We start from the raw sequence: 24,000 nt of genomic DNA, 5'->3' as shown, positions 1-24,000 counted from the left end.
GACAGCATTTTTTTTTAAATTTTTTTTTTTAGAAAGCTCGCCGAGTTTCAGAAAAAAGTAACGATTTCATTCGACATTTCCGTTACAAATACTTGTACTTTTTCCCTAAAAAAGTAACGAAAGTACAAGTAAAAGTACTAAATTTAAAAAGTAACGAAAGTACAAGTAAAAGTACGTACTTTTCACTTGTACCGGCGGTACAAATAACGAAAGTAAAAGTACTGCCATATATGCTGGTTACCCATTGGTCAAATGCTGAATTGACTCGTTAAACGCCACAGCATTTCAAATCATGAGTTGCAAAAGATGTCTCAATTGATGTTTGTCTTCGGATTGAATTTCAAATCCTGCCTATGTACGTGATTCAACACGTCACAAAATACTTTTCCTTCTGCAGTATTCATATTTATATTTAAATCATCGTCAAGCCAGTAATTATACGTTAATAATAAAAAGAATATAAAAATACTTTAAATTATTGATATGTAAATACATAAAAAATGCCTGCTAGTGAAAAGAAGAAGAAAAGCAGCAGCTGTCGCCATAGCAACGCATGCAATGATGACGCATGCGCACTGTTTACTATTACTCATGAGCACAGTTGAAAAGTGTGTGCACGCTATCAAATCCAAACTAAGACCCATTTTGCCAATGGGCAATAGATAATTTGTAGTCTTTCTATTAAGGAACTCCCGTCACTGAGTCTAAAGTGTAAAAGAGTGGTCTGCTACTATGGAAACAAGGAACATATTTCAGAGAGAGGAGTTTTCGATATTTTCCCGATTGACCCCTGGAAAATCTTGTTCCAAATGTTTGCCTACTCCCTACTTGAAATGGTTTTACTATAGTAACGACAGTGCATCAGACTGGGAGTTCTTTAGATAGACAGACTATACATATTAAATGATATATACAGGTTTTTTCAGAAATGATAGAAAATTTGAACAGAAGGGAATAGAACAGAACGGTTGGCTGTGTTTTTCTTCAGAAGCTACATTTTAAATATTTACCCGATCATCTTGCGGGTTCGTGTATATACCGCAATTAATTATTATCCCGAGAAAGCTTGGATGGTGCAGAAATTATCAGAATAATCCATTTTCGGTCTCTTTAAATCGGTAAAGGAAAAACCGATCATCAGATCAAAAGTTATTCAGGTTATGAGCTTTAAAGGGGAAAAAAACAGATAGAGGGGAACATTAGCAGTCGACGAAGGCCACATGGTAAATGTAAGAAATGGCGATTAAAGACTTGTCTGCCAGTCGCCACTATTTTCGTCGAAAATGCGACCACTAAAACTAGTGGTGCGACAGCCCACAGAGGGCCAAGGCCTACCTCGGTTGTCTTGACCTTGGGCTCTGGGGTGCAGGAGCAGATGTTCCGGTCAGGTGGTCAGTCGAACGCGAAAACCCCACTGTTTAGTTCCCAAGCATGCTTGGTACTCATTTTGTCGACCCACTGAAGGGATGAAAGGCTGAGTGTTATGGCTGAGTCAACCTAGCCCGGCCCGAGGATCGAATCCGGGATCTTCGTCACGCGTCAATGTGGTGGCCACAGTGATATTTTGATACAGTTTTCTGTGACGATTATTGAATATCATTAAAATTTCGATCAATATGAAATTAATTTTTTGAAAATTGCTTAATTTCACACTAATTGTGGAGTCCAGATCGGAAATTCTTAAATATAGCAAGATATGAATACCATACGTTAGAGCAGAGGTCGCCAAAGTGGTCTATATAGACCCCCAGGGGTCTATTTAACAAAAGCGGGGATCGAACTGAGACAGGGGGGCGAATGGGGGTCGATCCGAATCGGAAGGGTCGATTGTGGATCGAGAAAAAAAAAATAGTTCTCAATACGCAAATCACACATACCTAATTAAGTATGCAAAATTTGTGAATTTTTTTAATAATTGACTCAATATCAGTTTCTTTATGAAACATAAATTAATAAACGTATATTTATTGGGGTGAAACAAGTATTTACGTACCACCGCGCAGTGGCACGAACTCAGGATAAGTCATATGCATATGTGCACTTGTCCAAATGTCACGTGTGACGAGCATTGACGTTACAAATGCAAATATCATACGCAGTTTCAGCTATCTTTGCAAACTGTGTTGAATATTTGCAGTGTCATTATTAAAACTTTTATAGTTTTGGATAATTAGTTATTGTTTCGATAAAACCATTCGTTTGGTTTAGATATCAATTTTAATTATCAATGCACAAAAAAGAAGGTAAGCATTAATAATATGGATTAGTACAGCCCGCGACAAAACTATAGCACACTTTGTATTTTTTTACAAAAATTACAAAATTGACCAATTTTGACGAAAATTAAAATTGACCAATTTTGAACCCAATATAGCGAACCTTGCAAAAAAAAAAACACCAGGCGCACCCATCTCATTGATCAAGAAGCACCTTAGTAACTTTACTTATTATATCTACTTATGCATGATTACTTATTTTTTAATAATAAGGTATTTAAATTTCAATACTAATATATTTTTCATAAAACTATTGTTACACAATGTACTATTACTTTAATAAATGTTTAAAATCATAAAATAAATGTACAAACACAGTATCTAATAGAGTTTCATTTTAATTAATAGAAAATTACTTTTGGGGGGGTCGATGGAGATTTCGAAAAATTATATAGGGGTTGATGATCAAAAAAGTTTGGCGACCCCTGCGTTAGAGAAACACATGATAAAATTATTTACTTACTTGTTTATAATGCTTCCTATTTTCTCTTTTGTAGTCATACTTTCGGAATTTTTGTGATACTGCCATCTAGGAAAAGTAGAATGTAAATGTGTTTTAAATTTACTTTTGAACTCATTTCTGTTTTGACACAGTATTTAATCAAACATAGACTAACTCACCGGGAAGCAAGAGTTGCAAAACAATAAACCTGTAATCCTTCAATCCCAATCTTCCTTCTTATGTTAAATAGATTATCACCTTTCTTTTGCAGTTTTAGAACGATGGGAAGTTGCATCGTGTACTCATCACTCGTGTCTACTTAAATTAAAGTATTGTTACCCGGCATTCCTTACACTAATGTCTTTGTAAGTTTAAAGACCATTTCTCGGTGTTCCCGACTTCTTTTTAAAAAAATAAAGTGGAATTGCCTCACAAGGATATTTTCTAAGTGTAAGGCACACAGACCAATACATCCTACACAGACACTTTTTTTTCCAATCTCAGTTGTGTGAAATTCATAAATTTCTTTCTTACCTAAATTGTGTGGAAAATAAATTCCAAATACTGAAAAACAAATAGAGTAAAAATTAACGCCAAGTAGGACAAATTTAAAGCCTTGAAATGCTGCTAACTGGATTTTGTTGTTAGGAAGTTAATACTTAATTTTCGAATAGTAAAATAGAAAATTAATTTTGTCTGCTGTATCATTAAAAATTCATCCCCATTCTTTTCTCCGCCCGAAAAAGAAATGGAACGGTCCATTCCTACTGCTTGGCTGAAAGTTATTATATAAAAGACAAAAAAGAGCAAGCCCTGGCAGAGGTCAAAATTAACGGTCTCCACCGGTCACAGGGTAGATAAATGATAATTAATGGTGCTTAAAAAATTGTCTACTATTTTTGTTGTGAAAAAAAACCCATCTCATCAGGGAACTAGCATTGCATCAGAAAGGTCCTGGGTTCGAATCCCAGACAAGGCATGGATGCTCTTTCCTTCCTGTGCTATCTGTCCCTATGGGAGCAACGTTGGTCCACCTAATATGGTACACCTGAAAGAGTGGTCATCGACAGGTTAAAGAGAGAATAGAAGGGCTAAGTCACTCCTTTGAAGAGACTCGTGCCGCTCCGAGCTTCTGATTTCAGTCAGTGACGTCACGCAGCATCAACTTCTCGCCTTAAAAATAAATTGTTTCGCATGTAACTATAGCATCTTTTTTAAGCTTATTTCAATGCATTCAGTGTTCTCTATATTTATTTTCAGGTGATTTTCTTCTCATCTGATTGCGAAAACTTAACAGTAGTAGTCAAATACGAGCTTGTGAGATAGCGAGCGGCAAGAATTCTTATAAAACACAAAATGAGAAAACGGAATTTTCCATGTTTTGTTTCAGGAGATGTAAAGGTGACATCAAATGAATTATAAAATGTAGTGCAAGAATTAATCCTGTTGTGAATAAGAGCATTACGTTTCGTGTTTTTTCGTGCTTTTAATTTCGCCATTGAAATCGATACAGTCTCGTAACTTTAAACAGAAAAGAAGAAAAACATGTACAAAGTCAAAACAAATAAAATCCTGAACTTCAAAAATAAAAGTTATTGATGCTTGAAAATTCTTCCATTTGATAAGATATTTTCTAATGTCATTATTCAAAATATTTATGTGTTTTGATCATAGCGCATTAATTTTAAATATTTATGAGCAAGTGTAATGTTTCCATTATTATATGCTCAACGATAATTTTTTCTTAGTAATTAGCATTTGAGATTCTTGTCAACTAATGATAATATATACAAGAAAATTACTATTACAATTATAAATAAGAAAATATATTAAAATTAGGCATCCCAATTAATAAAATGTAAGGACACTTTCATAGTTACACATTATTATCAGACAATATGTTACTATAAAAATGTTTTGATATGCTAGCATTCATTTAACAGTAAAAGTTAAAAACTAAAATATGACAATGATAAGAAAACGATGACGACAACCATTGAAATATTTTTCTAACTTTAAAATATTTTTGAAGTTATACTTCTTATGCGACTTCCAACAAGGTTGCGTTAAACGTTTAACGCTACTTTTTTATTGGCCGGGAAATCACGTGGTAGGAGCCAGTTTTCCCTTATTCATTTCCATATTGTTTTGATTCTCACTAGCATAAAAATAATAAAAGTCATAAAAGTATTGGTGATCGCAACGAACTATAAGGGGCGTTGTTGTATGAGACGCATACCTGCGATTTCTATATGAACAGTCATTCAGTTACTCTGGAGACGTCGTTAATGTAGCGTGTAGCATTGCAACGTTCCTTCTTTAATGTGGCTTATTAAATTTAAAAAAGAAAAATGCTTGATCTTCTTTCTTGTACAACCGAAAACAAAATGGTATCTCTTTTTATTAGAGAAGGAATAAGGGTCTCGATTTGAGTTAAATCTACGATTTGAATTAGTTTCGTTTCTGATATTCTTATAAGAGTTAAAACCTAATGCCCGAGAAATAGTATTACTAAATTTAATGATATAACATGAAAGGCCCATTTAAACTTTACATTCTATAGTTTTAAGAATCATATTAGTTCAAAAATTAAAATGAACAAAAAGTATACATAAGCCTCATAATTTTATGAAATTTAATTTTGTAAACAACGTTTTTTGACAACAATTTTTATCAAAAAATTTCAAGTTTCAATAAAAATCATTATTTAGAAACTAAGAAACGTAAAATAAAGAATGCTGACGAAACAAAAACAAAAAAAAAAAACAATTCTTTTTTGTCGCCATTTTTAGTGCTACGAATATTCGTCTTTGGGATTTGCCAAAAACAAAACAAGATGCAATTTTATTTTTTCAGGAGGGAAATATTTTACCGAAAAAACGAAAATGTACCAATTCCCACAACATAAAACTTTATCTTGGTAAACGTACGTTTTGGAAATGTTATTTCATTTGGAATCTTATTTATCAGAGTTCATATGGCGATATGATTGTTTTGAATCTATGCTAAACTCTATATCGGCTCATTTTCCACCGAAATCCGATTAACTATTTTGATTTTAAATAAAGTGTTTTATTTTATGAATTGTCGCAAAAATTTTAAGTGTAGATTAGCGGCACTTAAAAACCGCCAAATCTGTAGCGGCGGTGGCGTTAATACGTAAGTACCGAATTTTTATTCCATACTTTTCTGAATCATATTACTTCAAACATTGGAATATACAAGAAGTATACATAAACACATAATGTTATACCATTTAATTTTTCAAAAAAAGTATTTTGAGAACAATTTTTATCAAAAAATTATAAACTAAAAAACGGAAAATAAAGAATTCTTAGGATAAAAAAAAGATTTTAAGAATTCTTTACATTGAAATAAAAACTTTCATATTGTTTCTTTTTTTATTATTCTTATAGTTCTTAATCAGACGTAAAAAACCATTCTGTAGAGAACCATCATCAAATGAAAAAAAAATATTTACAAGCAAATTTTTTATTGTAAAAATCATTGCACTTACCTGATTTATGATTCCCGGAGAATTCCAAAATGATAAGTTCCTTGTTTGAAAACTTTATTCTCAAATAATAGATACATAGTTTATCCCTTCATTACTTTTAGATAACATACTACACAGCAAAATTTTATAATTGATATGAATTTGAATATGTAGCTAAAAACAGAATAGCTGAATTCTAGTTGAACTTATTCTTTCAAAATTAAAAAAAACTTACCAAGAAAACGATTTAAATTAATTAAGAATCAGCACAAATGGCACTATTTCAAGTAACTTGGATAATTTTTTATTGTTGTTTTCCGAATTATATGGATACAGAAATATATACTATTCTATAACGAAGAAGAATATGCTATAACTATTACAATTCTGTATGTTCTGAATTCATATTTATTCACTGGAATGACGAAAGCAATGTTGACTTCACTTTAATTCGTAATGAATTGAAGACAGAAGAAATGCATTTTACCTTAATACACACATCTGTAACAGTATCCGAAATCGGAAGTCATCAGTTGCAAGTTTGTTGATAATAGAAATTAAAAATTATTGAGGAATTTTTCTTCAAATGTTTGGCGTGTTCTGTTCCTGAAAGATTTACTAATATTCTGGAGATTTTTTTCAAGTTCTTCGGCCTTTTCCTTAGGGAAATTTTGTTTCTTATTTGCTGCTAAAAAATGGCGTCTGATTCAGTCAATGATTTTGATGGAACTAAATGAAAACGTGATAAATTAATGTCTGATATTTACAGGCTCCCGCTAGACGGCGTACTCGAGCGTTGCGATCGCGAATTGTTTTTCTATAAATATTTTTTTAGTTTGATTTGATACACATATGATTTAATAGGGCGGTATTCTTTATTTTCAAATTTAGTGGATAACAATTGTAAAAAATGAGTGAAAACAATCCCACGGACAATGCGACGGATTTAAGGTTATGTCAGGGTACGTCTCTTGTGAGTATCAACTGATTGTTTGGTTTTCTCTTCTGAAATTACACTATGACGCATTCACATACATTATTAATACAAATACATTTTCCAGGGCGAGACGATGAGGCAACCACAAGTACTTCCACTGGTTCAAGAGGTCCACGAGGGAAAAATGCACAATATTACTGTGAGTACAGAGCACGGAAGCGAGCGGAACAAGAAAAAGAGTCGAACTAGTGATCCTTCTACGACTGCTGATTCTTCTACAATTAACGTCGCAGGTTGCGAAGTTTAACTTCTTCCGCGCGGAGGGACTCCACGCACTATTTTTTTTCTTTTCTTTTTTTTAATACTATAAGGAATACCAAGAAAACGTATGAATACTATATTTTTGAACAGAAATAATTTGTCAGCAATGTAAAGTTTGACAGCTATTATCGGAAAAGTGTCGAACATTCAACTCATTTCTTACGGAAAGCAGCAAATTTTTCATATCCTCAAGTTCTGATTTTTGAGACCCGTGCGCGGAGTGACGTCAGGAGATTGGGAATCGCAGCTTCAGCCCTGCCTTCCTGTATGACGAAAGGTCATTCCCATGTGAGCAATGGATAAATCTTTTTCGACCTACATGGAATTAATAAGAATATTTCATAATATTCAAAAAATCACTCTATTTCACCCTTTTTTGCTAAATGTTTTCTCCAGTTTTGATAAAAAATAAAATTTTATAATATTTAATTTTTTTTTCCAATGCCCACCTGGACAATGACCTAGGTCATACAGGCATCTGAAGGGCAGATTTGTTGACCACTCTTTCAGGGGTACCATATTAGGTTGGCCAACGTTGCTCCCACAGTAAGGACAGATAGTACAGAGAAGGAAAGAAGATCCATGCCTTACCCGGGATTCGAACCCAGAACCTTTCTGATGCAAGGGCAGTTCCCTAACCCCTACACAGGCCGGTCGGCAAATTTTATAATGTTGCCATAAGCATATTGAAATATTGTATTGTAATATTAACATAACCATATTTTGAGAAAAACTTCAAAAGATGTGCGTTACATTATCTACAGTTTTTTTCATTAATTTTTTCTTAAAAAGTGGTTACCGTTACTGGACACTGACCGATAGCAGAACTTCTAAATTTTGCCCATCACTTCAATTGAAAAACAGCCAAAAATAAAATAGTTTATTTGCAATTAGTTTTTTTTCTTTCTCTTTTCTGTCTCACTTTCAGCACTAATCTTTAGAGAACCAGCTTGGAATCAGACAGACTCAGAGAATTCATTTTGGAATGAACCTTAGTATATTAATAACTCACCTTAAGGTTGTTTACCTTTTAAAAAGTGTTTGGTTCAATGATATTTTATATTTTATATTCTGGAAGCCTGTTGGTTCAATTTCTATGTTTTCAATGTTTTATTACGTTTAAATTGCTTTTGCTTGTCTAATTTACCTTTAGATCCAATGTTTTTAATGTTTACACTCTTTCACTTACCTGTTTACCCTCTTGGATCCAATGTTATATACTGTATTCTTTTTCAGATTGTTGTTGTTAGTAATTTTCAAAGATACTTAAGAAATCATGTAATGCTATATCAAATTCGTCCCTATTCAAATCTAAGTTATACAAGTCATTGTCAACTAAAATTATAGGATGACAACTAAAATTTAGGATAAGCGTTAAATATTATTTTATTTATTTATTATTCATTTATTTTGTTTTATTATTCATGTTTATCATTGTAAATTCTCATCTTCTTTTGTTTTCAAACTGGAAATTGTTTTGTTTCCTTTTTTTGATCAATAAATTTTCACCCCGGATGCCCCCGTTAGGGGGCGGGACGGGGCTGAGCTTTGAATAAAAAAATGAAGTGCATTAGTCAGCCAAATCCGAGAAAAACGTATTTGAAGATGTATGCATACTTTATATACTAGTTATGGCTGTGGTAGTTCAGTGGTTAGAGAATTGGACTCCAGTCTGGAGGAGCCGGGATTCGATCCTCGACACCGATAAGACCCACTGAGTACATGTGTGTTTGTTAAATGTGCGGAATCGAAAGTTCTGAGGACGGTTGCCTATCAGTACTGAGATCTGAAGAAAATGAAGAAATATTTCATAGCCCTTCTAAAGAAATAAGTACAGAAGAAACATCGATCAACAGTATCATGTCAAATGATTCTGAATACAGTTAATCTTTATTTAGATGGGGAAAGCTAGTAAAAACGTATTTCGCTTAATCTAATAGCGTAAAACCATAGAGAACAATAAATTTAAAAAAAATGAAATTAATTCAACACTATAGTTATGTTGGAATGTGTCTTTTAGTTTAGCGCAAGATTTCGTATTATTGTTCAATACTGTTGTATTGTATACTTACTCTCTCCCAACCAGTACAAAGAATGGGTCTTCAGCGAGCAAAAATCAAGAAAGGGAGGGTAGATCTTGCCAGATATAAATCTTGATATTTATACAGAAATTAAAAGGAAAAAAACCAAAGAATGATAGAAACTGTTTCTAATGCGAACTGTTTTACGATATAGGGTTAACGTTATATATTTTCAACAAGTGAAATAACTTATTTTTTTTTAAAATTACTTACTATCAAGAATTATCATTTATGGTATCGCTCATAATGTATTTCTCAGTTTATCTTTTTTTTTCAAGTATAGCTGATTATTTTTCAAATCGAAGCATCATTTCATTTCGTAAGGATGAAATATATGAAAAATAATTTTTTTATCGACTTTTAAGAAGAAAAAAAAGAAGCAATCATGGAAAATGGCGGGCGGAGCGATCAGGGGGTGGAAAAACTCAATTTGTTTTTTTAAAAAAAGGTATCTGATAGTAAGCTTTTTAAATTTGAGACGTTTAATTGAATTTATTACTATAGTTATCTAATTTTCAAGGGGTGCAAAAAAAATTACCTAGTTTACCCCCTGGTCGGCATGACCCTGGTTTCTGAAGTGTTTACAGCAGAGTTCACAAAAATACTTAACGGTAGGTGGAATTCTTTTAGAAACATATTAAATCATTTAGTAAATCTCATAATATTTTCGGGTGTTATTAGATCATTCCTGAAAATTTATAGCCACAGTTTGAATTATATACGCCTTAAAATTGAAAATTGTTCACGTTTTTCTTAAAGAGATTCTTAAGAGTAGAGGTAGTTTTCAACCATTGAAATACTTACCTGGAAATAGTGAAGGGAAATTTTTCGTAGACGCACCATTTGGGAAATGTCCCACGTACACTGGTAATCTTGTCTGAAAGTAGAATCAATACAATTTTGTTAAAATTAAGAAGGCAAGAAGGAAGGAAAACTCTGAAAAAGACAGTTTTCGAGATTTGATTTGAGAGTTAAGAGCCGAAATGCACTATATTGTGAAAGAGATTTAAGAGATTCCACTTCAAATTCTCCAACGTTGACTTTATTTGAGCTCCATAGCTCATTGCTTGAAAATTTCCCCACAAATCGTTATGTTATTAATGGGTAGAAAATATGGTTGGCTTTACTGTAAACGTAAGGCAAACTCTTTCCATAATCATTCCATTACAGGGGATAGAAGGCCTGATCGCCATGGTGACCCAAATTCGATCCCAGCACTAGTGGGTAGATTTGAATTCTGCTCCCGACTTGCACTGACCACAGTGCTGACATAAAATATCCTCAGTTATAGATGAATCATAGGTTAAAATCCTCTTGTCGTCTAGTAAACCAATGGAAGTTTTCGTGGTTTTATTCTCCGTGTAATGCAATTGAGTGTCAGTTCCATCAAAAAGATTCCGCGAACGCTGGAAGGCTTCACGAAGGATACTGGATCAAGGAGATCTTTTATCTCCTGGTTGGATTCAAAATTACAAGGTTTTGATGTGGGCTGTACAATGCCGGTTCTTAGAACTGAGCAATGAATCAAAAATTTAAAAATACGCTTGTAAAATATTTTTAAATGATGCATTTATTGATCCCGACCCTTTTAGTCCCCGTTTGGAAGATTAGAAAACAACAAACGTGAAGCGCTGGTTTTTCAATTCCAAGATGACTCTCTATGAGAGAGAACTGCTTCAGATTTTTCACAGGGCGACAAAGCTAAAGAATTCAAGTTGGCATTTTCCCCGAAACAGATACAGCAGACATAATTTATTTTTAATTTCAAAGTTTTGAAATATTGCGAAATGCATTTAAAAGCATTTTAAAGCTTCGAATTTGCCACACGCTATATTAAGTTTAATTATAATGTTCATTTATTTACATTCATCAGAAGGGATAATTTTTTTGTTTATTGAAGGTGGCTACGAATTTCGCATAATTTAGAGCATAAAAAGGGCCAGTGCAGGAAATACAGAGCCATGGCCCTTACATTTAAAAAGCATAATACATTATAGGGAATAAAGGATATGTCGATACCATATAATAGCATTTTACACTAAAAAGACATGATTACGATGTAATTCCTTCCTTTCTAAACATGTAAATGCAAAAAAAGGAAGAAAAAAGTAAAAGAAATCTGCAACAATTCACACACATAGGGGGACATCTTGCAATCGAAGAGGACTCGTTCAATATGCTTGTTGTTTGCAATTTTAGATCCAGTCGACCGAGATGATTTAGCAAAAATTTCAAACTCTTAAATAAGAGTCCAAACATTTTTTCATTGCAGATTTGAAACTTCCAGAAGAAAGGACATGATTAGTCTTATGGATTGTTGTACTTTTGTTCACAGATGACGCTGTAATCGCTAAACGAAAACATTGAGGAAGGAGATTCAGTTTGGTGTCACGAGATTTTTAAAGCAGAAAACAAGTCCATTTTCAATATTTCAATATAAAATGCATTTCTTGAGATGTATGTTTTTGAAGCGATTTTTGCGCTGTTTTTTATTTTGCAACAACAGCCTATGAATCAACAATCAGAAAGCAGCTACTCAAATAGGTACAGGAGAAAGCGTTGTACCTTGGGACTTTCTGAAAATAAATATTTTTATTTTTACTAAGGCTCTGACACCAGTAATTGGTATGACAGTATGCGACACCACACCACAGCACCGTTTATTGTTTAAAATTTCTACAGCCATTTTAGAAAGGAAGAAAAATAAATTTAACTCATTGCTTCACAACCAAGTTTTTATTTCCATAAAAGCACAATAGTATTCTGTTGTTGTTGCTTATGCCCACTTGACCAACAGAAGCATTAAATCAAGTCCATGAACTCATCCAAAAAGTTCCCAAAGTCATGTACTATTGCAGCAGGGTAGGAGACCAGGTGGCTCTTCTGGCAGCCAATGCACGATAGGATGTGGGCAGGAACAGACTGGTTCACAAGTTGCACTTAGGGCAGGGTGGGTAGACTTAAAGGCCCGCAACGTGACGTTGGGATCGAGTGTGTCCGCTTCTAAGTCTGGCAAGCACCGTTTGGACACGCCTATTGCTTGCCCTGATCAGAGCAAGACCTGGCCGGCCTCCCCCATACCAATCATGCACAGGAGCTTTTTTCCAGCAGGAACCGATATCTTGCATAGACCGGGTTGCTACTTCTGAGAAAGTAAGAAGGTCATCGCCAGCAGTTTCTCTCTGGCTGCCCTCACGGGCGAGACCGTCTGCAATTTCATTCCCGTAGACATTCACGACAAAATTATTCTAAATAAATATACGTAACGTATAACTGACTATTCAATACTGCTCAAATTATTACAATTTAATAAAATGAATAATAACTATAGTGTTGCCAATAGATCGAGAAATATCCGAGCGTATGGTGTTGTGGGGGGCGGAGTTACAGACCATGTCAACCTTCATCTATGAAAAGGTACCCCGACATAGAGTCGAGTTAACATGTCTTATATACTAGTGAATTGTAGTTGTAATTTTGTAGTGGTAGATACGCTACAGTACTCCCCCACCAGAATTATAGCTATGATAGAATTCGATGAATGGATGCCACTAGTTGATTCATTGCTGTTTTGTGCGAAGCCGGGAGAGCTGTATTAAGATCACCGTATTTTTTTGAGTGCTGAATGTGAGAGGTGTATTAACTTCACGGTTGTAGTCGCTCCTGTGTTGCCGTTAGCAGTCGAGTGTATGCAAGCCAACGTTGTGTGTGATCGAGATGAGACTGAGTAGCAACTGCGTGAGGAGGTGGATAATGATGCAGTCACAAGTAGCAAGTCAACTGTTCAATGTGGACCATCCAACGAAGTAGGCGTTACTGCCGATGTAGGCGTATCCAGATCAAAGTGGGCGTTTTTGCCAAGGTAGGCGTGTTCACATCACGTCCGAAGGTCACCAATGTGGAGGGTGGAGTTACAGACCATGTCAACCTTCATCTATGAAAAGGTACCTCGACATAGAGTCGAGTTAACATGTCTTATATACTAGTGAAATGTAGTTGTAATTTTGTAGTGGTAGATACGCTACAGTGTCACATAAGAAAAATATACGTATACATTACTTATGACACGTACCTTATTAAACTGCTCTTTATCAGTTCCAGCCAATGAAAACAATACATTTTCGCAAATGTGAAATACATCTGTTTTGCAAAACAAATTAGCTAGAGTCTTTATAACAGGACTATTTGGCAATATTTCATTTATTCTAAACATCTTGAAAAAGCCCTAGTTTATCAAAAAAAAAAAAAAAAAAANAAAAAAAAAAAAAAAAAAAAAAAAAAAAAAAAAAAAAAAAAAAAAAAAAAAAAACAGAATGTAAGTAAAAACGAAATCTCACAGTAAAATTCATAATAAGAATCATATTTTACCTCCATATAATCGACATATTGTGCAACATGTACTACTAGTACGCTTTTACCATTGCTAACGTCAACTTCAGGAGCCAATGCAACCAATAAATTTATCTAAAATTTGAAAGAAAATTATTGTTAGCATTAAACTTGCATAGAGTTTAACAAAGGCCGAACAAAATCAGTAACTGAACTGTTACATACGAAGATGGTCTCAATTTACTAGAGATTGACTGTCACTAAAATAATGGTAAATGTAAGAGTAAGGCTGAGAGCAAGCTCGCAACTAGAAACTTTTTCGAATGAAATAGATATACCACAAAAACAAATTGAAAGAAATGTTATATTCCACAAGAACAAATTGTTAAGATAAGGCGTTCTGCATTCTAATTCCTCATAAATCTATCACTCCTTATCTCCCCTTCTGCTGACCAGACGAGTGGTCCTCTCGCCGTTCAAACCCCCTTCCTCTAGCGTCCACCATGTAAAAGGGGGCGACCACAAACGATTTATAGCTTACAAATTATCAATTTGTAATTGTGGGAGATCTATTTCACTGAGGAAAGCAAAAGCAGCCTGCCCTCAGCCTATAGTCAGATTGGTGAAGCTTTTTTGGCAAGCTAGGGTATAAACTGTACGATAAGCTTAGTCATTAGCTTTGGTTATATCTGAACAAGCCAATATTTGAAACGGGACATTTGTTTTAAAATATAAAATATGATTTATAAGTTTAAAAATTACTCGTATCTTTCAATTTAGTTTTGCAAAATCCAAGGAGAATTTAAAACCTGAACTATTAAATAATATAATAACTTAAACATTTTTTTTAAAAATTTGTAATAAAATCGAGGAAAACATCTAGAGTAAAAAACGAGAGTTATAAATAAATATTTTTTTATTTAAAGATAGTTATTGTATTGCATAGAATAATATTAAAGGCCATTCTTGACAATATCAAAATTCATATAAAGGCAGCAACTGATGCTTACCTCCCGATTCATTAGAAAACAATGTATTCAAAAATTCACAAGAAGTTTGGCGACATTTTTTTCTGAAACCAGTACGCGGTAGACCGTTCTGATTTTCTTGAACAGATAAATTGTACATGCGTTTTTTTTATCTAAGTAGTCAGATTATTTACAAAGGCACAATTCTTAAAAAGGCACAGATTATTTACATAGTAAGTCAGTTTTGCTCATGAGCGAAACTTCTTTTAGAAAAATACCTGTGAGAAATTTATAATGTTCAAACTTCTTATATTTGATAAATGATGGCTAACAGAAAATTAAGACACATCAATTAAATTAATTAATTAAACAGATTTCAAGACGTGTACTTGCTAACACATTCTTGTTTTTGTTAGCTTTTCTACAAAATATCACTTAATCGTATTCTGATCAGATTACTTTTAACCTATGCACATCTGGTATATTTCACCTAACCACGATCTGGAAATCATTTTAAAGTGGTAGCCAAATTTCCAAAAATAATACATACTTTAAAGTTTATATACTGTATATCTGATTAAAATATTTTCATTTCGTTTATCGTGGGACCAAAACTGCTTTCATAAAACTAAATTGAATGTTAGCTATAGGAAACTTAAAGCAGTCTGGAGGAAAGTTCTCCACCATTCTTTAATTTTTTTGTGGGTACCTTATGTTTGGAGAGGAGCACTAACGTGTACCTTGGGCAAAGAATATATAGGAACATACATGGTGAATATATAAGGAGAAGTATATATTTTCAAATGCGTAACTAATGCGGAAATTTGTTCGGTGTGGTGTGCTATGCATGAAATACAACTTACATGATGAACAATCTACACAGATTTAGCAGATGTATTAAGATCCAGCGCATGCGCATAAGAAGCAAACGACGTCCCCAGGAGCTACGTTTCCCCTGTGACCCGGTCGTTAGAAAACTCTATATGCATGGTTGGTTACGCTGCCTCCTGCACCGCTATTCTATTCTTTATTTCTATATCAAAATATGTTAGCAGATTTAATCAATATGGATCACATAAATGTATTTTTCAAGAAATATCTTAAATAATAGTACAGTACTGTTTATCAATAACTTCCCCGAAATGTTATTTTTTCCTTTAAACAACGAGAATGCACGAAACCTTAGAGGACTGGTTAACATTATGTCTATGAAAGCTAGCCTTTTTCCCGTTTTTCCCGTAGCCTTTTTCCCGTATGTCCCGTATTCTTTGCCTTGGGTCTGAAGAGGTTAAGAAACAGCGTGGATGTTTTTTGTTATAGGTGGCCATGATCAATCACTTTTGTTTTTACAGAATCACACTGTAACAAATCTAAGGGACAGGTAAAAATATTCGAATTTGTTATGCAGAGATATTAAATGTTTATGTCACCTTCTCATTATAAATAGGTTTCTCGGCCAAAAGAGCAAATGCCACAGTTGATCCCTGCGAGTGTCCAATGTAAGACAGGCTATTTTCTTCAGTTTTGTTTAGAACGTAGTTTATCATGGCTGGTAAGTCGAATTCGGCCATTTTGTCAAAACTAAGAGAGAAAAAACATGTATTAAATACGGGGAATGGACAAAAATATTCAAACAATTCCATACTAATTGTATGCTAACAATTCTTCTTTTAGCAGCAAATGTTTTGGAAGATTTTATATGGGCATAACTCTTAGCACAGATTGAAAGATCATACTTAAAAGTGAAGAAATATTGCTATAGTCTATGAAAAAATTTAAACAAAGGCTTATAGCACACCATAATTTTATAGCAAAACTTTTTTTACATTAAAAAATACCACAGGATATCCCCATGTGGTTTTACCTATAATGAATTTTACCGCATACTTTTCCCACATGCGTATGGCAGAAACTTACCTTATGCTTATGGCAAAATTGTATGGCAATATTATACAGTTGGCAAAGACAGTGAAAGCTAATATTAAGAAATTTTCATCTTCTTTGTAACAAAATTGATACCAGTTACTAATTTTTTCAGGTGCGTATATACAATATGCAGATGTTGATATGGAAATATTCCTGTACAAACTCCATCTAAACAATCTTTCTTTTAGCAGCAAATGTTTCGGAAGACTTACATGGTATAACTGTTGTCACATCTAAAAAGGTCGCGATTTAAACTTTTTAGAAATGATGTCATTTTAACCCCATGCGAAACTCAGACAGACAAAAAGGAGGGGAGGAAATTGACTTTTTTATGGTTTTAATTCCAGCAACTTTGAAATAATAATAATCATCAAAACTTACATGGGCGCTTAAGGCCGTCGGCAGCCCTTTTCTCACATCCATCTTGAAATTTTATCTTTAAGTTGGCTCTTTCTGGTAGTTGGAATGCAAATTGGAGTGAAGAGAAAATTAAATATTTTGTATTTTAGAAAAATTTTACTTCGCTACAAAAATAGGTTGCCATGAGCTTGAGGTTTATATCTTCTCTTAAGTTTACAAAAGTAAAAGTCTCGTTAAATCCTGACGTGTCACAATTTATGTTCTTTTCAAAAAATTGACAATTTAGCTTTGCAATATGATAATCTAAAAAAATCTATGTTGAGATCGCGATGTATGTTTTTATTTCGGATAAACCATCTTGATTGCGTTACTTTTTGGAGTATTTTATTCTGGCATCTTTTGAGTTTGTTCCTCTAGGAGTGATAGGGAGATGTTGTACCAAGCTGTAGATGCGTAAGTTAGAATGGGACGGTTCGTTGAGGTGTAGAGTAAGTGTTTAAGTTTGAGTTCCATTTTAGAATTCTGAAGATGGATTTGTAATTTGTGGCATTCTGTTTGTGCTTTGTTAACAACTGATTTGACATTATCTTTCTAATTAAATTTACTGTTTATGACCAGACAGGGCTGAAAGCCAATATATACCAAGACGGAGAAAAGCGAAAACTGGTAGGAAAGATATATTATTCGAGCATTTTTTTCGAGAAACATTAAATTTCTTTAACTACTTTTTTACACACACACACACACACACACACGCACACACACACACACACACACACGCACACACACACACACACACGCACACACACACACACACACACACACACACACANCACACACACACACACACACACACACACACACACACACACACACACACACACACACACACACACACACACACACACACACACACACACACACACACACACACACACACACACACACACACACACACACACACACACACACACACACACACACACACACACACACACACACACACACACACACACACACACACACACACACACACACACACACACACACACACACACACACACACACACACACACACACACACACACACACACACACACACACACACACACACACACACACACACACACACACACACACACACACACACACACACACACACACACACACACACACACACACACACACACACACACACACACACACACACACACACACACACACACACACACACACACACACACACACACACACACACACACACACACACACACACACACACACACACACACACACACACACACACACACACACACACACACACACACACACACACACACACACACACACACACACACACACACACACACACACACACACACACACACACACACACACACACACACACACACACACACACACACACACACACACACACACACACACACACACACACACACACACACACACACACACACACACACACACACACACACACACACACACACACACACACACACACACACACACACACACACACACACACACACACACACACACACACACACACACACACACACACACACACACACACACACACACACACACACACACACACACACACACACACACACACACACACACACACACACACACACACACACACACACACACACACACACACACACACACACACACACACACACACACACACACACATATATATATATTCTCCTCTCGAAAAAAAGTTAAAACTGAAATAGTTTTACTGACAGCTTTTCCTCTTTCCGTCTCGCTTTCATCTATGTGACAGGACCATTTAAAATAATTCTATAAGATTTGTTTATATAAAACGTATTTGAAATTTACCCTTTTAACTTCCTCCAAATTTTGCATAGGTAACGCACCATTTCTAAAACCTTCAAATGTGATCTTTCAAATCCTGGCAATAGTTTCCCTAAGAAAATCCTTACCAAACATGATCTGCTAAAAGAAAGATTGTTTATACAGAGTTACAATTCGAAGTGTTTCCACAAAATCTTCCGAGTTCCCGTAACAAATCAATACCTCTGGGGGCTGCTGCAGCGGAGATTGATCATGCTCTGGTTCAGGTTTCAGCTTGACAATCAGCTTATTTTCTTCTTCTAGGTACAGACAATGATAGCAAAGATGGTAAATAAATCCCGCCTTTAATATACTACTGAGAAAATGTGTTAAAATATTACCTGAAGTTCCAAAAATCAGTGCCATTGGGTTCTAGAGAAATATGATTTCTGGAATAGATATTACCCCTTGTATTCCCAAGCCAAACGTCGTAACCAGAATCTGCCAGTATGAAACCTAAATTGAGAGTTATGTGTTAAAAAAATATAGTTATTCATGGCAATAACGAAATATTGTCGGTGATACCAAATGGTTTTCAGCGGATACCTTGGTTCCGTAAGTTGGGAGTTTTTTTTTTAAAATAAGTAATGATTTTTAAATCCCGTAATAGGATTGTATCCAACAAATAATCCATTATTTATTTAAGATTAAGTTTATTTTTATAAAATTATTTGTGTAAAATTGCAATAAAAATGAAATAGTCAATTTTAAAAAAATTCTTTTTTTCTTCAATATCTATATATTAACAAAAAGATTTTAAAAAATATATGAATTTGCAAATGATTGCATTAGTATTTCTCATCAAACTTCGAAATTCAATATAAACTAAACAAATTCCGTAATAAGAATTACTTTTCTCTCTTAACCTATCTTACAGTTTATAACAATTCTTTTTCTAAAACCATATAATTGAGAGTATTTTATACAATTTTAACTGTAAAAATACTAGACTTAACTTATACAGCAAAAACGTAACTGTTGCAGGCTAGCGAATTCAACTGCCTTAAAAAAAATTCCTTCACATTAAATATTTCTGAATTAATTTATAGTTTTTTTGTTCGCATATTTACACTTGCTCATGAACCATTTTTTTTTAATTCGGGGTTTTGCCAAAAAAAAAGTTAAATTATTTAGGGTTCCGTAGCTTGAAAGAAATTGGGATCCGCTGCTTTTGTGAACTCGCTTATTCTAAGACTTTGGAATCCTAGTAAGTCAAAAAGTACACTCATTAGCAAGGTTCGCAAATTACTTAAACAATTTAAAAATTAGAAAAATTTTAATAAAGAATTTTAAGATTTCTTACTTTTATCTCTCACTTTAATATTAAAACTTGATTACCTATGATTTCGTTACTAAACACTTCCTCTGTTCCAAATTGGTTTAGACATTTGAATAATTTTGTATTAATTACAGCGATCGCGCAAGTATTTCCATCTATAATAAACTAAAAATCATTTCGCAACGTCACGAAATACACCTACGCTGGGGGCCATCAGGTGTGGATATTTATGTCAACGAAATCGCAGACAAACTCGCCAAAGAAGGTTGCTGTCAACAGATTTCTTATACCACTAAACGACAAAGAGAATACAAAATACTGTTACAAATATCGAATCATTTTATTGTAAAGATATTAAATAGAAGACGCTAAATACAGAAATATGATGATTATTATAAATGGAAAGTAACTTTAAAATTTTTTATTCGAATCGACCGCCATCTTTAGCGATTACTAAAGATAATCTCTTATGTTCGAAGGCGGCACGAATCGTTTAACGATCTAATTTGTCCGATTCACTCAATAAAGAAGCTCTTAGAGGGTCCAAACTTCTGTGCTGATTTAGACTCTAGAATCCTCCAAACACAATAGTTTACAGGATTAGAAAAGAAGGAGGCCAATCTTCTTGCTTGATAAATTTTAAAAGTCTGTGTTGTTTCGGCTCGACGCGATGGTGCAGTATCTTGCTGAAATATTCAAGCCTTTTTGGAATACAATCTGTCAGCATGGGGCAATAAATGTGTAACCAATCCTTCCTTTTTGCAATATTCAGTTGAGTTTTTCCCTTTAATTGGCGAATTTCAGAAGAAATCTTCTGTTATTTGACACTGCAGTCCAAATTGTCCAGAATTCTTGTTCTGAAAGCGTTATACCAGTGATTCTCAACCACTGTGCTACGGCACTTTTGTGTGCCGCCAAATTCTTAAAATGTGCCGCCAAATATTGGAAATGATGCAATAAAAATTATAATTCTTTTTATATATACTTTTTATAATTTTTCCATACTTTCACCGCGTGAACATCTTTGTCGTTGTCGGTGTCTTGTCTCAGACAATCTTAAAATAAGTTAGAATAAGAAGGAAGTGTTTAAATTGTCTTTGAGAACTTTAAAAATTATTGAAATTATAGGTAGAAAATTTAATGACTATTAAAATTATTAATTAACAAAGAAAAACAAGCTAAATATTAACTTTCAAACGGAAATAAAAGCTAATCATTAAAGTAAGCTATGCAATAAATAGTTATAAAAACAAATTAACAAAGGATAACTAACAATAAATAAGCTAACAATTAATAATCAGCAAAAATACTAGTTTACAAGAAATCACAAAAAAATAAGAATTAAATGTTAAAAAAAACGAACATATAATAACTATAGAAAACAAGCTAACAATTAATAACTAGCAAAAAAATAAATAACTGTTACTAACTAACAAAAAATTAGTCGGAAGAAATAATTAATCCCTTAATAAACGTGCTTTTGTAGTACATATTATTTTATTTCTCATTCAAAATTATTATCACTAACTATTTAACACAGTGTATTATAGGTAAGTAAACAACTTTTAAACTAATTTTTTTTCATTTTGTGCCGTTAAATTTCGAAATCGTTAAAAGTGTGCCGCCACAAAAAAAAGGTTGAGAATCACTGCGTTATACAGTTCGAACAGTTTCAGGTATATCATGAAAGTTTGCTGAATATACAACATCGCTTTTAGCATTAAAACTAATTTTCGGTGCAAATTATTTTCTCATCAGAAAAGATTATTCTGTCAACACTTTTGCTACAGTGCCAGTTCAGCAATTTCTTACACCTTTGTAACCTTTTTAATTTTTATGCAGCTGTCAAACCTTGAACTTATCTTTTGCAATAAGGGTGAAAACCCAGATCTTAATTTAATATAACTTGCATAGTTCCCCGATTCACGTTCTTTTCTGCAGACATTTTATTAGCGGAACTTTGTGGATTTCTTTGTATCTTTTCACGAATTCTTTTAATAAGCTCTTTAGCAGGAATTGAGCGTGGACTAATAGACCTGTGTTTATTTTTACAATTATCAGTATCCAATAATTTAATTATAGTTCTATATACAGGGTTATTCATAATTCCCTCCGGGGTTTAGAGGCGTTATAGGGAAAAAATGAAGTCGAATATGGCAAAAAGAGCATATGAAATTATTCCGAAAGTATTCAAGTTTTAATTTAAGCAGTTGCCGGTAGATGGCTGTAACATGTACCACTGAAGTCAGTTGTAGTAAAGAAAAATGGCGTTTACATGTGGAGGGAATTATGAATAACCCTGTATAAATGTTCTATTAAACGCAAAAGAGTTTAATTGCTTAAAGATTCTACCTCCAGAAGATACGAGATCGAAAAACTGTTTAATTATCAACCTTTTCGATTCCATCTTCAAGCTAATTCTAAATATATTGATTTAAACAAAAATCGTCTGCACTTATAGAAAGTTCCACTCACAGGAATACTGTGAGAGCAATTGTTTTGCAGAACGGTTAAAATTAATTTATATTCTTTGGAGTGTTACAGTATTCAGTAGCCACCCCGTGACATTTACGGAACTTTATTCTTTCAAAATATCTGCTGAAGACTGTCTACTGCCTTCCGCCAACAGCTGGTACATGGCGACTGAACCAGGATTCTCTCTTTCCTTTTTGGGAGACAGATCTAACCAAACTAGCAGTCACCTGAAATGTCTAAAATTCCTTGGTGGGATGAAAACCTTTCACCATTGCCCTAAATACCAGCTTCATCAGGCCACTCCCAGACATATCTTGGACTCAGAAGAGATAAGAAACCTACTCGTCTTCTCTGTTTGTCATCGATATGCTTAAAGTCAACGGTCTATTCGATGCATCAGACCAAGTGGGAGATAATAAGAAGATATATTTTTTTAACTAATGAAATTTTACATTTTTTTTTTCAAAATTAAATGTTATATTTTGCAACTTATAATAAAATAAGAAATACTACAAATATGATATTACCTAAGCTTTGGTGGGGAAAATTAATTACCCAGTCTGAGGAGCATGCTAAAAATCCATGCTGTAAGAGAACTGGTTTCCTATCACCAGCTTTTTTGTCCAATTGTCCATATGGTATTCTTTGCATTGAGAGTAAATAACCGTCTTCTGTTTGAACAATGTGATTTTCAACTGGATAGCCTTTTGAAGAAATCAACTCAGACTAGAAATTATAATAAATGGAAAAACAATTTCAGACAATTACCATTAGTGCTGTAAAAATAAAGTTTCAATCCAACAACAGAAAATAAAATTCTACTCAATGATAAACCATTAAGCACCTCTCTATTTAGTAAAGGGTCAAAGGTTACATAACTTCATAAGTCAGGCTTTAATCGAGAGGGGAAGGAGTGTAAAAAGTTAAATATTTCTATCTAGACTCGTGGTTCCCAAAGTGGGTTCCACGAAAAGCATTAAGGGTTCCGCGAGAAAACTTTTATTTGATTTAAAAAATAAGAATGGTGTTTAATGTATATTTATATTTCCCTCGGAAAGTTTACAATCGAACCCCAAAATTTATGAATTTTTTTTGCAATATACCGGTGTATGGATGTTTAACCGGGATTCGATCCTACCAATAGATGGCCATAGTGGAAGATTCCAAACTTCTTTTCCGGGATACTGCATTGGCGATTGTCTATGTCCCTTGGTTTCTCATAACAA

The 24,000-nt window shown here is 33.9% G+C and overlaps 1 protein-coding gene across 1 annotated transcript; it reads right to left on the bottom strand.

The window, feature by feature from the left end:
* Window positions 1–2,739: 2,739 nt before the first annotated feature.
* LOC107449417 (lipase lipl-5-like) lies at window positions 2,740–23,500 on the bottom strand (the record flags this gene model as incomplete). The annotated part of the gene is given in 7 exon segments (XM_043038681.2): window positions 2,740–2,805; window positions 10,358–10,430; window positions 13,626–13,778; window positions 13,922–14,017; window positions 16,281–16,431; window positions 19,362–19,476; window positions 23,302–23,500. Coding segments are annotated over 7 exon segments (819 nt in total), but the record flags the coding sequence as incomplete, so codon positions are not given.
* Window positions 23,501–24,000: the final 500 nt, after the last annotated feature.

This window comes from Parasteatoda tepidariorum, unplaced genomic scaffold (genome assembly GCF_043381705.1).
Source record: "Parasteatoda tepidariorum isolate YZ-2023 unplaced genomic scaffold, CAS_Ptep_4.0 HiC_scaffold_14, whole genome shotgun sequence".
NCBI lineage: Eukaryota > Metazoa > Arthropoda > Arachnida > Araneae > Theridiidae > Parasteatoda > Parasteatoda tepidariorum.
This window is presented reverse-complemented; position numbering and strand designations above follow the sequence as displayed.